This window comes from Coptis chinensis, chromosome 1 (assembly GCF_015680905.1).
Source record: "Coptis chinensis isolate HL-2020 chromosome 1, ASM1568090v1, whole genome shotgun sequence".
Classification (NCBI taxonomy): Eukaryota; Viridiplantae; Streptophyta; class Magnoliopsida; order Ranunculales; family Ranunculaceae; genus Coptis; species Coptis chinensis.
This window is the reverse complement of record NC_141456.1, coordinates 11,318,816-11,336,343: the sequence shown is the minus strand read 5'-3', so window position 1 is coordinate 11,336,343 and position 17,528 is coordinate 11,318,816. Positions and strand designations below refer to the sequence as shown.

General features: G+C 34.2%; 2 protein-coding genes across 3 annotated transcripts; one reads left to right on the top strand and one right to left on the bottom strand.

Annotated features, from left to right (window-relative positions):
- Nucleotides 1-1,212: 1,212 nt before the first annotated feature.
- Nucleotides 1,213-4,271, top strand: LOC147522114 (uncharacterized). The gene is made up of 5 exons (XM_086559762.1): nt 1,213-1,478; nt 1,571-2,239; nt 2,314-2,484; nt 2,576-2,977; nt 3,103-4,271. Exons 2-5 carry the CDS (start codon nt 2,225-2,227, stop codon nt 3,373-3,375), a joined length of 861 nt encoding a protein of 286 aa, XP_086415888.1. The 5' UTR covers nt 1,213-1,478; nt 1,571-2,224; the 3' UTR covers nt 3,376-4,271.
- A 4,435-nt stretch (nt 4,272-8,706) lies between these two features.
- LOC147522113 (protein FAR1-RELATED SEQUENCE 5-like) lies at nt 8,707-12,800 on the bottom strand. 2 transcript variants are annotated; one of them, XM_086559752.1, is made up of 4 exons: nt 12,208-12,800; nt 11,695-11,788; nt 10,214-10,330; nt 8,707-10,121 (listed from the first exon to the last, which is right to left on the bottom strand). In XM_086559752.1, the coding sequence occupies exons 3-4, from the start codon at nt 10,214-10,216 to the stop codon at nt 9,054-9,056; spliced, it is 1,071 nt and encodes a 356-aa protein (XP_086415878.1). In that variant the 5' UTR covers nt 10,217-10,330; nt 11,695-11,788; nt 12,208-12,800; the 3' UTR covers nt 8,707-9,053. The 2 variants fall into 2 exon arrangements, with proteins under 2 accessions (XP_086415878.1, XP_086415882.1); XM_086559756.1 differs by having other exon boundaries at nt 12,601-12,800.
- Between the last annotated feature and the right edge of the window lie 4,728 nt (nt 12,801-17,528).

Here is a 17,528-nt window from a genome sequence, read left to right as displayed (position 1 = left end):
TTGTTAGTTTGAGAAGTGTTTTTAATTTTTCCTTGGTTATTTTCTTCTTAGTTATTTGGCATAGTTTTTTTTGCATTAGGAATTTAGGATCTTGAATAAAAAACTCATGACTTCTTCTGAGGAGGTTTAGAAGGTTCTTCATTCCCCTTGACTCTATTTTTTAATATTGTTTTTTTTTTTTTTGAATACTTTTATTAGTGGCAACAAACCATTTCAAATGCTTGCTCATGACTTCAACTTCTTGTCCCAAACTCATACTTCTTCTTCATTCTTGCTTTTTAATGTTTTACTAATTACCATTTTATGTGAAAACCACCAAAGGAGAGAGAGTTGAGGAATGGGAAGAGACAAAGTGTGGAGGGGTGTTTTGGAAAAATAAATTGCAGCGTGTGAACGTGCGTTGGTGGAGTGAGTGGTCACTTCATTGAAACTAATGTTTGTGCATGCATCAATATTGTGGTTTCATTCGATCTATTGTGTTATTCTACTTAGTGATAATACCTTATCTGTTTTAAGATGTTTATGTTTGGTTGCCAAAAGCACACCAAGTAGAAAGATCAAATTCTCCTAATTAGTGAAGTATGTGAGTCATCTCTCCTATTAATTAGGGTATTCAAGTATGGCATTAAATAGGGATTAAATAGAAATGTCATACTTGAAATTAAATAGAAAGTATATGTATTTTAGCTTTGCTGATATTATATATAGTTGCTTTCATTTTATCATAAGTCCATTGTTAACTTGTTGCTTTCTTAGAAACGTTTACTTAGAAGTTTTGGATAAGATTATGAGGATGTTGGGATTGTTGTATCATTTGTCATTTAATAATAGTCTTTGATTGAGAGACTCCGAGTGTTTATAGTTAATATATAGTTTACAAAAAAATCATCGATTTTTTTTTCATGGCTTGCATAAAAAAGTTTGCATTTAATTGAAATCTTGCATCATAAAGTTTGAGTTGTAATTGAAATCTTTTTGACTACTAGATTAGCTATTAAGGATTTTACTAAAGGATAGTTAGGGTCTCCCCCAATAAAAAAAAAAGGGAAAATTTCTCCATCTAGTTGGGGAAATCCTAATTAGCTCATCTAGTAGGGGGTAATACTAGTTCAAAAAATTAGGGTTCCCCTAAACGGCATCTCAGCGAATCTCATGAAAAACTGAAAAAAAAAACAATAGTTGTAGAAGACCATATTGAAAAAGACGAGAATGTTGAGTTGGAAGAAGAACATGATGAGGAGATAGAGGTTTCTAATGGGGAAGAAGAAAATTTGCAGCAAATAGATAATGTTGAGTTCGAATAAGAACATGATAAGGAGATAGAGGTTTCTAATGGGCAAAAAGAAAATTTGCATCAAGTTGATGAGAACGAGAGCGATGAAGAGTCTAAATTGGGAATATATTCCGGAGGTCCTATAGATAGCAAAATTTTGGTCGATTATAAGGACCATATTGCTCGCAAGATTTGGGCTGGAAAGGTTTTTTTTTTTTACATATATGTTTAATTCATTTTATAGTCATGTTATTTATTTATTTATTTATTAAATTAAAATCTTGTTTAATTTTGTAGGAAAGGGGTATTCTAAAACTGCACCACCATACTGTCAAACTAGAGCAATGTGACATAAGTGAAGAACCACATATTTTCCAAAAGAAGCTAGAAGCTACTGGGTTGTTAAACTTAGCCTTGTATTCGTGGAAGAACTTCAATGCAGTGGTGATTTTAGCATTTTATGAGAGATGGCATCAAGAAACAGCTACTTTCCATCTCCCATTTTGCGAGATGACCATTATTACTCTTAATGATGTCAGCCAAATTTTGGGGATTCCAATCAAAGGTCTTCCAGTGGAGAGAATCTATTTGTTAGATAAAGGAAAAGCAGAATAATTGCTTATACAAGGGCTTGGTTTGACGACCGAAAATGTACCCAAAGTGAAAAAGGGGCATGTGACTCTAAAGTGGTTAAGGAAGACATTCTCTAACACGCCCAAAGATGCTACGGCTGAAATTGTTGATTGTCATGTTCGAGCTTATTTGTTGTTTGTTTTGGGGTATACAATCTTCAATGACAAGTCGGGAGTTGGTGTACACGTTGCCTACTTGCAGGTGTTGTTGGAGGTTGACAATGTTTCAAAGTATGCTTGGGGTGTTGATGCGTTGGCTTATTTATATAGGGAGTTGACAAAAACATCTCAACGAAATGGGAGACAAGTTGCCGGGTGTATGACATTGTTGGAAGTAAGTAATATTTTATTATTGTAGGGAGTTATCTCATTTTTAAAATTTGATTTGTTCACAAAATACTTTTGTAGGCTTGGGTGTATGAACACTTTCGTCTTCAAAATTCTCACATGATCAATATGGACTTTAAAAGGGATATGCCTCGTATGAGACGGTGGATGGTATATCCCTCACTTTCAATGGCCACAATGTCTTATTTGATCTACCTTCGGGAGGAGAAAAACTTATTATCAACTAGAGAAGTAAGGATATAAGTTTAATACTTTTTTATTATAATTTGTTAGTTTGTAAAATGATGGAAGAGAATAACAATTATGAATTTTTGTGTGTTAGGTTTATTGGGACTCTTACAAAGATGTTTGTGACATCCGACCATTAGACGACGTTACTTTTTTTAATGGCGTATTGTGTGTGCTTGATATAGCTGAAGGCTACAATATTGACCGAGTTCTACGTCAAGTTGGATATGTTCAAAGGATTCCTAGTAGGCCGATTCAACCTAAATATGGTAGTAAAAAAACAGATGTGCGATACAATGTGAATCATTTCACTTTTTCCCGATTGTGGACGTCGGGGGATAATCATGTTTTGTCTAAGTTTGAACGTGGTGAACGTGTTATGGCTTCCTCGGATTGCATTAATAGATACATAGATTGGTTCAACAATATTAGCCATCATCGTATACGGAATCCGAAACACTTTTCACAAGTTCATAGACTTTCACCTGTAAATTGGGTAAGATGTATATATATTTTTTATTCCTACTCATATTCGATTTCATTATGTTCAAAAAATATAATATATCTAATGTTAGTCATATTTGTGATATGCATTTAACTGTCAAATTACTTTATATATAGGAACTTATTGTAACAGAAGCGACAAAGTTGTTTAAAGAATCGTTGGACATAGGAGGAACCCAAGATGTTCATGGGATGTTAGCACGTGAGAAGATGATATACAACATTCTCCAATTCAACCAAATCATTCAAGAAAGTTCACAAAGTGGAGGTGGGGGTGAAAATAGTGGAGATGTTGGTGAAAATAGTGGGGGTGGTCAAGATAATGGTGGAGATGGTGGTGAAAATAGTGGAGATAACATGGACATTGACACAACAAAATTGACAAAATGACAACTTGCAATGAGGCATAAGAGAAAGAAGTGATGGTGTTAATCTGCTCAGGGGGTTCTTGTTGGTCCGGCTGGTGTGGGCAAATGAGTGATCACTTCTATGGGGGTTCTTTTTCATCTGTTACATCTTTTAATCTTTGTTGTAGACTTCACTTTTTAATGAAAATTCTGATGGTGGCCTATCTATTTTGTTAGTGTGGCATATGTTGTAATCTTGTTCAGTTATTTTTAGTTATGACTTTCACCTATGTTATGTTTTTCTTGTTAAACCATATTACTTTTAGTAAGGATCTGGTGGCCTTCATTGCCAAACAAGTTTGATGTGGTCTCTGTTGCGAGTCTTGTTTAGTGATTTTCTTTCTTTCTTTTGATGTGGTATCTGTTGTATGCCTTGTTTACTGATTTCTTCATTACTTCCAGGGTGGACTCTTTTGTGATGCTTTTGATGTTTTCATTTTCTTATTATTGATTGAGATATGTCTGGCATATGACTTTAAGGTTAACCATCTGTAGCTACAAAATTCAAGAGTATTAGTTTTAAGTCATCCCTTTCGGTGTTTCTGATGATACAAAGTTTTCAATATATGGCCAGCTGAACATCCCAAACCGGACAACGACAGAGGAATTGAATGTTGTCGAAACCAGTCATTCTGGATTGGGAGGCATTATGGGAATCTACTCTGCACAAGTGGGCTTGTCGTTTATACACTAATGTTGTTTCTATGATTGGACAAAGCATAGTTTTTGGTGTTTCTGCCCTGTAATAACATTTTATTATGGGGTTGTGCAAGGATGTAAGACTCAAATATTAGTTAAAAATAGATATTTTGTAGCATGTATAAGTGTCATTGTTCCAATGTGAAACTAGAGATCTAAGTAGAGAATCTGTTCTAATCAGCAACATTGCAACATTGCATGGCAATGTCGAAGATGTTAAAACAGTTTAGTACTTTAGTTTTGTGTCAGTGGCATTTGTTAGCTTCAGCTTTCTGTTCATACTATTTAATTTCTTGCACTTGAGTTCTATAGAATTTATTAGTATGACACAAGGAAGATAAAGAGAAAAATCAACAAAAGTATTTCATCGCCAGTCAGTAGTGCAAGTGGAATTTGAGAAGAGCGGTTTACTTGATTATCTATTCTAGTGGTTATTTTTGAAATGCAACTTAAATTGTTCTTTTCTTTTCTTTTTAGTGATAACATCTTGGAAAGATTTGGCAAACACAATATATTTATCCACACAAGTTGAAGCTGAAAAATGTATCACCCAGCTACAAGGTGATAGTAGACCACTTCTCAAATTCATTCAAAATATAGTTTGAAAATGAAGTCCAAGCAATTTTGGTAAGTAAATTGCCACTCAGCCTCTGAGGTTGCCTAATAAACTGAAAAGATAAGGATTTTTGACAGTCCAGTCCAACCAACTAAAATAGAAAAGGCTAGCTTTAGAACGTCTTTTCTCTTTAAGTTAGATAAGTTAAACCGATCTTAATATAGGACTAGCAAAATCTAATCTAAGTGTAAAACAGTTCAGTCCAACCAACTAAAGCAGAAAAGCTAGCCTAGTGCGAACGTCTTTTCACTTTAAGTTAGTTTATTTAAACCTATCTTAATGTAGGACTAGCAAAATCTAATCTAAGTATAAGACAGTCCAGTCCAACCAACTAAATCAAACAAAGCTAGCCAACAAAATCTAATCTAAGTGTAAGACAGTCCAATCCAACCAACAGAGGCATAAAGAGATAGTCTAACTGGAACATCTTTGTTTATATAAGTTAGTTAAATTAAACAATTTCTAATGTAGGACCTACACATTTCGTCTATGTATAAGACGGTCCATTCCAACTAACAAAAGGGGGAATAGAGCCCAATGTGAACATTTACTATTTTTAAGTTAGTTAAATTGAACCATTATGACCAACACATCTCTCTTCATTTGAAAGTTTGAAATTTTGACAAAATATTTTGGTACAACTTACTGAAGGTCGGATTTCAAAATTCAAATTCAAATTTTGGGCGGGATTTGAGATTTCACCGAAATTTAAAATCCAATTTGAAATTTGAAATTTTGGGCAAAAAATTTCAATTTCAATTTTGTGTTTTGAATTTCAAGTTGGTTTTGTGTTATCACTAACTCCAATTTCAATTCAATTCATGTTTTCATATTGTATCGAACATGAAATGAATAATACAAACCAAATTACCAAAATATTGTGTTCGAAATTTTACTAAATTTTAAAATTCAAATTCAAATTCAAATTCAAATTTTAAAATTTGGGCGGGAAATTTAAATTTAAATTTCATATTCAAGACATCAAGACTTCATATGAAAAAAATAAAAAAAAAAACTACAAATCAATTGACCAAAAATTTTGAATCAAAGTTTTCCTTCACTATATATGCTCTGAACCCAAAACCCAAAATCCTAAATTGATCGTTGTGTATTTAAATTCCAAAAATAATTTTGTGAGCCAAAATTCAATAATAAATTTTGAATTAAAGGAAAAAAATATATTATTCAAATTTAATTTCATTCACATCTCTATAAACCTTACCCATAAACCTTAAACCCTAAACTTATATAGTGTAGTGGGGAAGACCATAAAATGAATATGTAACATTTAGGTGTATAAGCAATAGTTAATAATGTTTTTTTAATTATTGTCTTAAAATAAAGATTTTGTTAGCCACTGGGAACCAAATTTGAGTGAATTACTAAAAATTGACCAATTTTGACCAACTAAACGGTTTATAAACCCAAAACCCTAAATTGAGTCGTGTATTTAAATTCCAAAAATAATTTTGTGAGCCAAAATTCAATAATAAATTTTGAATTAAAGAAAAAAAAAATATTGTTCAAATTTAATTTCATTCACATCTCTGTAAAGTACAAAAACCTTGTCCATAAACCTTAAACCCTGAACTCATATAGTGTAGTGGGGAAGACCATAAAATGAATATGTAACATTTAGGTGTATAAACAATAGTTAGTAATGTTTTTTTAATTATTGTCTTAAAATAAAGATTTTGTTAGCCATTGGGAACCAAATTTGAGTGAATTACTAAAAATTGACAAATTTTGACCAATTAAACAGTTTAGATCAGCTATCCAAAACGAGATAGGTTAGTCCAGTCCCACCATCCAATGCAGACGGAGTTAGCCTAATCTGAACATCTTTTATTTTAAAGTTGGTTTCAATGAACCGTTCTTAAGACAGGTCCAACACAATCTCCTATATTTCTAAGGCGGTCCAAACCAACCATCCAATGCAAACGGAGTTAACCTAATCCGAACGTCTTTTATTTTAAAGTTGGTTCCAATGAACCGTTCTTAAGACAAATCCAACACAATCTCCTATCTTTCTAAGACGGTCTAGTCCAACCATCCAATGCAAATGAGTTAGCCTAATATGAACGTCTTTTATTTTAAAGTTGGTTCCAATGAACCGTTCTTAAGACAGGTTCAACACAATTTCCTATCTTTCTAAGACGTTCCAATCCAACCATCCAATGCAAACGGAGTTAGCCTAATTAATCTGAACGTCTTTTATTTTAAAGTTGGTTCCAATGAACCGTTTTTAATACAGGTCCAACACAATCTCCTATCTTTATAAGACGGTCCAGTCCAACCATCCAATGCACACAGAGTTAGCCTAATTTGAACATGCATCTTTTATTTTTAGGTTAGTTTTGATCAAAATTAAAACTCTAACTAATTTGAAATTCTGGCAAAATGTTTCAGACCAATACATGTAAACAATGAAAGTCGAAACATCAAAATTAAAATATGTAAAATGTTTGGTTCCAAAATATATAAGAAACTCAATTCCATTCTATCAAAGTCTTTACAAAAACTTTTCATCATAAAAAATGTTTCTTTTATGTATCATCGTAAAAGTATAAAATATTTCAAACATCTATTTGCCCAACTACACTAATCGACAAAAATTGGATATCTTTTGAAAGCCTCCGCTTTGAGCAATCCCTTGAACATTCAACCCTTGGAATGCCTCCACGGGTTTTCACTAGAATTTTCCAGCCTTTTGCTATTTCTAGACTATTCTGTTTCCAAAACAACACTATTTTTGGAATTGGGCAACCATCTTCCAAATCTAGTTTAATGTAATGCTTACTATTAACATAACCAATCCCAATCCCAAACACATTAACATTATTTAGATCCACTGGGGATCTCATAGGGAGAAAGGTATAACAATATGATGTAGATAACTGTACAAGCACAACGTCAAATCTCGACGCAAACAAATACCCAGTAATAGGCATATCCATCCATTTGTTCCTCTTGGCACAAGTTCTATTCTTTTTCCTTATCCTTTTATTTAATCCATCAACAGCTTCCTGGGAAAATATCCTCACATAATATTCTTCATTTGACATTAACTCACTTAATAACTCTTGTCTCATCCAAAACTAGTTGGTTTCTTTTCTTCCCAAAGCCAAGCAGAGAGCCCTGAAACCACAATTTCCATCGCCGACGGGGTCTTCAAAACCAACAATAAACTGTAGCAATTCACGCGGAAAACACATTTTATATCCAGATTGAGCAATGCAGCAACTGACATCAAAACTCAGTTTCTTCTTCCTCTTTGAAACGTATGGTTTGGCCTTGGGCTTCGTTATAGATTGTGGAGTCACAGGTGGAGCATCTGGAGGATGCTCAATTTCATTAATGGAGCAACCAACATAAAAATTTTGTTTCTTCCTCTTTGAAACATATGGTTTGGCCTTGAGCTTCGTTATAGATTGTGGACTCACGGGTGGAGCATTTGGAGGATGTTCAATTTCATTAATGGAACAACCAACATCAAAATTTTGTTTCTTCCTCTTTGGAACAAATGGTTTGGCCTTGGGCTTCGTTATGGATTGTGGAGTCACGGGTGGAGCATCCAGAGGGTACTTAAACCATGACGGATCTCGGGTAGTTGACCACTCTTCTTTTGCTGGCCTCTTCTTAGTACTGCCCTTAGGACGACCTTTTGGTGTAGCATCCTCCTTTGGTGGCTCCAATGATAAACTTTCAGGCGTTACAAGTTCCATGAGCATCTTTATCATAGATCTCTGTTGGTCTTCAGAAGTCAATCCTAGTCGTTGAATAAATAAATCCATAGCTGGTTTGTAATCAACACCAATGGGATCACTGGCTCTCGGTTCAATAAACAACTTTTTCCAAAATTCATCAATTTTAGAAAGAGGTATTCTGCACCCTTTTTGTTTGAGTATCACTAGCTCATGCGCACCACGGCAAACCCGTGTGAAATGCATAAAGTGTGGTCACAAACGCTATCATCTACCCCAATGACATCTATACGTCTCATCTCTTCCAAAATCAAATCTAAAGCTCTCTTTGAAATAAATCCTCTGAGCTCACTAAAAAATTTGTCATTGTGCTCGTGCTGAAATCTAGTTAAACTCCTCTCAAAAGAGGCTCTAATTTCGCTCATCTCAATATTGATAATTGGATGGATCAATTTCCACATTCCAAGAAAATCATGTTTGCATGTCCCCTTCAAGTTCGACTTCAGTCAAGCATGCAATCCTTCCACCTTATTCGTCGTAGTGTTTCCATAGTGCTTTTGTTGGTCTATCCAGTAAGCAACAAATGCTTCTTTGTAAGGCAATCATGTTCTTCGCAAATATTGGATGAGCACAGGATAGTCTTTAAAAACTAATTCTATAGAAGCAAACTTTCTCAAAAAAACCTTCTTGTGTCTTTGACTTTACCACATTAGTCCATATGACACAAAGTTTATTTATGTTTTGCTTGTCATTGAGAATATTTTTTCCCATTTTCAAGACACATTGGGAAATGTGCCATCGACACAAGTGCTTCTTTGCATTTGGAAAGACTACATCGGTTGCATTCTTCAAAGCTAGCTCCTTATCAGTCATAATCAACACTAGAACTTCAGGCATGAGTATCTCTCGAAACCTTTCCAATGCCCAAGTGTAGTCATACTCTTTTTCCTTTTCCATCAACATATGACATGCAGTGAAAGTCATATTGGTCGATGTCACTACTGCAATCTCTAACAACTTGAAATGATACTTGTTTGTCCTATACGTACAATCCATGAGAAATTTTTGGTTAAAAGTCTTAGCCATTTGGATCGAACCCGGATGGGCCCAAAACAATTCGCAAACCTCATTGCTACCTTCTCGACGTTTACTGTACTCCACATATCCATTTTCCCTTAACAATCTACCCAACTCTTGCAACTGTGTTATATTTTCCATTTCATCAAGTCTAATTTTGTGTCTTGCGTTATACATTTGTCTCATGGAGGACGAGTTTAATATATCTCTTGCTTTGACATCATTCATGACCTCTTTCGGTTTGACTCCAACTCTACTCATATCAGATACAAGAATCATTTCCATCTTATTAAACCTTCCCATATAAGAGTGACCTTCCATAGTTTTTGTCATCCCATGATTATGACGACCACAATCAACTCTTAGTGTCCATCTATCTAAACTACCACGTTCAAAACACGCTTTTAATTTAAAAGGACAATTCATCTTTTTTGTTCCAATCTTTCTCACTACCTTCTCGTTTGCTTCTATCTTTTTATGAGATCGAAATTTACCACCACGCTCACATATCAAAATAAGTCTAGGAGCCTTCCTACCAATTGCATTTTGAGATTTCCCAATGACGATAATAGCTCCCACTTCACTTCCTTTATGTTGTGTCCAATCAATCAAATCTTGATGACTATCAAATACCTATAAATCAATTTAAGTATTCATTAATCCATGGGTAAGAAGGAATTAAATCAAAGAAGTAAGTTTCAAAACGTATATTCATCCATGCATACCATGTTGGTGTTAAAATGTTCGGTTTGATCTATGTAGTGCTCCTCCGAAGATGCATTTGAATTTTATGAAGTCCGAAGTGCATCAATTGGTACCTCATTGTGACTGTATAGAGGATCCTATAACATTTACAGTGAATTATAATGTTAGCTACAAATTTGTCACAAGAAAAATATCTATCAAAGTAACTAAGAGACGACCAAATTAGACTGTCTAATGCTTTATAGGTCGCTCCAGTTGGGGCACCAGAGTATTAGAAAGTTAGTTGGCCTGGGACGTCTCAAACGTAAGACTATTCCCATTTCCCAATACTCACTATTAAAATCAACCATAAACGGAAGAGATCGTCCTTATAGATTGAATTTGCATAAATACTTTGTAATCACATTTGGTACAAGTCGTCCTCATAATGATCTCATAATAAATTGATATTGGAATCATTATGAACAATAGTTGTGTATGGAGTTACCTCGTCTTGGTCACTTGATTGAAATTTCTCTTCATTAAATAGTTCATTTTCTACATTAAAAATATCATATGCCCATTCCATTTCACTCAATGTCATAAAAAAAAAATGAAAAACAAAAATATGGGTTGTAAATAAAAATAGAACAAAAGAATTTGAAAAGGAAGAATTTGAAAAGGAAGATGAATATGTGTAGAGAAAGAAGAGATGTGTGGGTTAAATTTTTTTGGATTGGAAAATGAGAGGAGTGGAAAAAAAAAGTGTGGGTTTAAGGAAGGTTTCTTGAGAGAGAGTAAAAAGACAAAACTTTAGTAAAAAGACAAAAGTTGAATTTTAGGTGTTTTCACTTTTTAAGTGGAGTATTCCCTTAGAGATTATTTGGGGACATATCCGGTATTAAAATTTTCTAAAATGGGGTTTGCCTTGAGATATATGGGGTATGTATATAACAATTCCCTAAAAAAAAATAAAAAGTCCTTCACGGGATGGTAGTGTTTGGCATATTTAATTTTATCATAGTGTTTCCAACATCAAACGGATATTTTCATACATCAACATGTAACATGCAATTATAGAAATGATGAGAGATATTCATCTTGAATTTTGTTATAAGTGTGATGGGAGAGGAATTGAAAAATGTTGTATCGTTCTCACTCCGATGAGAACAGGTGTGATGTATATACATTAGGATTGTTCAGCTATAAAAATTATTTTAATAAGAAATAAAGTAAATTAAAGGGTTTCAATGTATATATACGAAGTTTGTCACCCCTAACCCGTCCTTAACATTGAATATTGCCACTCTACGAGGCCCCATATTGGCAATGTAACTCACTAATTCACACCTACTTTTCAATTCTAAATCAAGTACACTAGGAACAGCACACAGAAGAAAAGTGAGAAATGGGAAAAAGAAAAGTGTGTAAAGTATTAAATAACATTACCAAGATATTCAAACAGTTTAACAGTTAAAATACACATAACGAATACGAAGAAGAAGATGATCACTGAACTCACCTAGTAGAAAGAGTTTGTTTGTTGATGACAACTCCTATTAGCTCGATCATAAGAAAAAGAATAAAGAATGTGTCGTTGAGATCTCTCCACCAATCTGTTAACATAATTAAACAGTAAAAAGAACAATCAAAATTCCTCTTTGATCCACACCAGCTAGTTATACAGATAAAATAAATCCTACTACTTATCAAGCAAAGCGCTAACCGAATTCAAAAATCTTACTGTACCTGGTTTACAAGGAAATCTGAGTCATATAAGTGATGAAATTCTTACTAATCAATTCATATGACTTACTAACTACCTTATGAATCAATTTATTATTCATCTTATCATTGTTTTCTCTCAACTAAAGCGTTTTTTCATGAATCATGATTGACGCGGTTGAGATAACTTACCATTTTGTATCTATTCCTAAATAATAAAAGATTGACGGATAAAATGAAATGGTGTGAAATATAGATATATATGAAAAAAAAAATTAAAGAGAGAGGGAGAGAGAGATGAGTGGCTAACCTTCAAATCTTGAGAGAGAGTGAGTGAGAGAAGCGAAGGAGTTGCAACTAGGGTTGAAGAAAATTATTTGCCGAATTTGCCGATGACAATTTTTTTGATATGATATCAAGCACTGGTAAACCTGGCAAATGACATTTGCCAACATTTGCCTGTTGACGAAACAAGCAGCGGCAAAACTCGATTTTCCTGCTTGGTAGTTTGTTGGTAAATTTTTAAGTAGAAAAATATTTTCCCATTACATATTTTGCCCATCAAGTGGGAAAATTTAACAAGCATGCCCTTAATGTTGAAAATTAACAGGTCTCTTTTCTCAAAACCCTACACCATCAACAAAATCTCTTTCTAATAATCACATTGATATAAAACAAAATTCCGGAGAAAAAAATCGATTACCTCTATCTTCAACTTCTCCTTCATCTTCATCATCTCGTATGATTCCAACGATTTCAAAAAGACAAAACTCAACAAATGAATGTTTGGCAAACATGTTTTCTTGATTAGTTATTATTTTGATGATATGATATTGAATGTGTTTTGGTTTCAAGTATAAACTTGATTAGGGGTGAGGGGAAATAATATAATTTTGTTTTTTTTAGGTTTGTCTTGTTTTGTTGGATATTGACAGTGAAATGGAAATGTTTATATAGACTTTTTGTTAATGAAATATTATATTGGGTCGGTTCTAGGCAGGGCCAAAATATTTAACACGAGTTGGATGTTTTGTAGGCCATCCCTCAATACTCTACCATACCCCTCTAGAGCCCCTCCCGCATAATCCATGCGTGCAGCAAGTGTTGATTTTGCAGCCAAAAGTTGGCATGCATGACTCCTCAAAGAAGGAGGTGTGCTTTTTAAAAATCTCAATTTCCTCTAAAAACTTTGTAGTTGAAAAACCTGTCGGAGTATACACAATATCTGAAAGGTGACCACCAACAATTTTAATATATATATTGTTTTGCTTAGTTTGATTTGCAATAATCAAAAGGCCATAAAAAAAAACACTCTATTTATAGCTCACCTCTTATAACAATCAATCAATGTGTTTAGTCAACAAAATGTTATTCACTATTAGATATTTGTTTAATTACTTTTGTCATAGAGATGAGATTGTGTTAAGTCAACGTACAAAATGTTACTCATTGTAAGATATTTGCCTATTTACTTTTGTGATGTGATATTGTGTTATAGTCACTACTTATTAGTTTGCGGATTAAAAAATAAATAAATAAATTTGTACTCAATAATAATATATTTTATATGATAAATGATCATTAAAGCCGCGTGAGAAAGACCAAAAGTATATGGGAATTCGATCGAGATATTGAAAAGCTAAGAAAAAGCAGTTGAAATATTCAACAAGATATTCAACAAATTTGTTTTTTTCTTCATATCTCAGTGGGGTGAATTCGGTCATTTTTGTTTTGTTCTTTTTAACTTTATCCAACTCCACTAACTCTCTCTCTCTATACGTGAACGCATAGTACAAAATATCCCGATATATCGTGATATTTGGGGATATCTATCTAGATTTCAGAAAAAGATATAAAAATATCACGATATGTTCAGAGATATATACGACTGCAAATATCAACGATATTTCAAAGATATTTGTGATATTTGGGGATATTTTGCGATATTGTGTGTATATAACAATTTTATTTAATATTTACCATTATATTTCAAATAAATATAAATAATGTATCATGATATATCAAAAAATATCCACGATATTTGTCGATATTTAGATATATCAACGATATTTGCATGTGAAACAATGTCAAATATCCCCAAAAAGAGGGATATATCTACGATACATATCTAGAAATTAAATATCGATAAATATCCATATCCTGATATTTTGTACTATGCTTGAACGTGAAAACCATTTATGTATGAACCAAGATGTTGAAAATTGAGGAATGATCATAAACTCATTATGAAAAGAATGAGGATAGTAAAAGGGTTAACTAGTATTATCCCCAACTAGATTAGCCAATTAGGTTTTTCCCTCACTAGCTAGATGGGGAACTCCCTCAAGTACAAAAAAAAAAAAAATCAACTTGAGTTGACTGTGTTTTTTTTTTGTGTATTTGGAGAAGAAGACCCTAATTTAATTGCCTATCTAGTGGGGGAAAGTCCTAATTGGCTCATCTGGGGCTGGGGTAACACTAACTAAACCTAGCAAAAACCCGAAACTCAGCAACATAAAAAAATATTGATGCAGAGGTTGAGAAAACGTTACTTTGAGGCGGTGATTACACTCTAGGTGATTAGAGTAAGACATCATTTGTTTAAACAATAAATCTGAACACTCCATTAAGTTTTCTCTAGATCAAACTCTAAACCAATCAATTGGAGTGTACTGCTTCAAATTCAAATACACTGCATGTGACTCTATATCTCAACACCCTTCATCGAAAATAGGTGATCTACATTTATTATTGGAAGACATACTAATACTAAGAGTACATTTTTTTTTTAATGGGGACTAAGAGTATGATTTTAGGGGATAACCCGTACATATATTATTCTATATACGTGGATTCGGACTATAGAGGGATTGAGCTTGTGGCTGCGCTAACCTCTTTGAACAATAATATGGACTACTACACAGCTGCCTTAATCGAGCACAACTCTTTTTAAGAGTGGTAGCAGCTCATCTGTGGTGTATTTTTTCAAACTCAATTGTCATAAACTCATCATTAGTGTTTTATGCAACCAGGAGCCATGCATCTGTGTGGCACTATGACTGCTAGGTACTACTACTGCTAAAGTAGCGCCCGTAGACAAACCCCCCCGACACACACTCCTTGGGCTAACAGCCTAGCACAATGAACGTTGGTGTATAGAAGTGTTTCTAACAAGTTAAGCTTTTGATCTCGATCTCCTTGTCAATGCTCCTCAATCGAGATTGCTCAGTATAAGCAGGGGCGGCCCTAAGTTTCGAGGGGGCCTAGGTGAGTTCCAAAATTGTGGCCTAGGTAAACGAAAAAAACACGACTCAATTTGAAGGAGAAATTGATATAGTAGTCTATTATGCACGGTTAAACAAGATAAAACTTAATTTAAAGTTAGAAATACGAACAAAAGTATTGTGGGTAAGTTACTCAATGTTATAAGCTCAACTTGGTTATGGGGTCTGTCACAGCCCGAATTTCTAAACAATTAAAAAAAAATGAATAATTGAAATATAAATATCTCAACCATCACTTAGTTCAATTGTCTAAAAACCCAGGCTATGACGGGGGATACAACACATGTCAAAACCTAAAACCCACATCACAACAGGATCAACTTAACAACAAATTCCTCAACTATCACTTTATTAAAAACTTTCTTCCATCCCAATACAAACATAAACAAACTTTAAGAATAACAGGTCTTCAACATTGTATTTCATGTCATATGAAAATGTAACCTACGTTATTACATCCTCCCAAAAAGATCATACCTAATAAACTAAACTCCCAGACTCGCCCAGTGAGAATCCCAATCACTTGGCGGTTCCATCCGCCTTCCACCTATGTTCCTGAAGAACACACCCACGCTGCAAAACAAAACAAACATGGGTTGAAGAAATGGAATTTCTTGGTATGAGTAGACTAACCACATATAACCATTATCATACTTTAATTATTAAAACAATCACTTTATTTTATCCCATAACTCAATCATTCACGACTTGGAAGGCAAGGTAGTTCCGTCATTTTAACCGCATAATTTCTTCCCAAGCAAGACTTCCATTATATAACTCATTATAATACCTCATTTTAATATCTAAACCATTGAATTAAAACTTACCGATATCCACCGGCCAGATAAAGGGTAGGACCGCCCCCAAGACAAAATGTTATTAAGTCCTACCCTCCTGCAAAAGAAAGTTAGAACTTCTATATATCATATGTAGATATTTTATTAGGTATTCAAAAGAAAACCCAAACACTCACATAATCAAATTTATACCACTAACCCGCAAGGCGAATACCTTAGTTCCTCTCTAGGGCAGTCCAAACGATCTGGTCATTCATGGCACATTCAATGAATACCCGGGTCATTCATGGCACATTCAATGAATACCCCTATATAACGCTAACGGGCCATTTATGGCACATTCAATAAATGCCCACCTAACATATGACATCAACAGTCATAAAACTCAATCCCAAAACTTGAGTCGTGGAGTTCTAAAAGAGTGCGGTAAATTTATTTACGCATTATTGAACTTTATTTTATATATCATTTAAGATAACGAATGAGTATCTTGATTCCTGTATTTTTGATTTACGCGTTATTAATTTCAGGGATGTCTTAGTGTCATAACGTTGCATATCATAAAAAATACAAAGAAAATCACATAGTAGTTAATACACATACACACGTATATATAGAGGTCTTAGCCTAAAGTCAAGTATGCTAATATTCCTAGACCTATCTTAATAACCCAAATCATAATCCGAGTTAAAAGGTCAAATTGGGTCAACTGGTCAAAGTCAACTCTGGTCAAAGTCAACCATCATGGTCGAAGTCAAACTGTCGTTTTCATGTTCGACCGGTTCAGGGTCATAGCCATGGTTCATGACTAAGGTCAAAGGTGTATGACTCATGGGCTCATGGTTAAGGCCATGGTTCGGACCTAACTGGCCAAACCCAAACCTTAGAACCCGGAAGTCTAAACATTTAAATACCCAATTAGATCTATTTTAAGTCCAATGGACTGGCCCCAAACAATATTAGAAACGGGTCCAAAACTTATACTTTAACAAAAGCCCAAAACACAACCGAAGTTCGCCCAAAACTTTAAATTAAACTGGTCCATAAATTTCAAAACAAATAGAAAAGGGGCCCAACCACTTAAATTAGATTTCGGCCCACATAACAACTTAACTAAAAACCGGCCCAACCAAACTAATGTTTTTGGCCCAAGCCCAAAATCGGATTACTGTTCATCTTCTTCACTCCACCAGCCACCACCAAAATCGGCCACCACAACCTTCACACACCACCCTACACAAACCCACCGATTTTAATCCTTACAAGAAACCCAACAACATTAAAGAAAACAAAAAACCCAAATCGTCCATTCCCAACATCACCAAAACTAGATCTAAAATCGTTTCGGCCACCATTAAAGCTTGTTCCAAGCTCCAATCGACAGCCCCACACAACTCTCAACCACCACTAACCAACCAATAACCAAACATAGTTCAAACAATTGTTAAAACGCATAAACCCCAAGTCCCAGTATCACTGGCAGTAACGCCATTAACAAGTCCTGGGAGCTTCCACCAAGCTTCCCAAAGACTCCATTCGACCTCATCTCT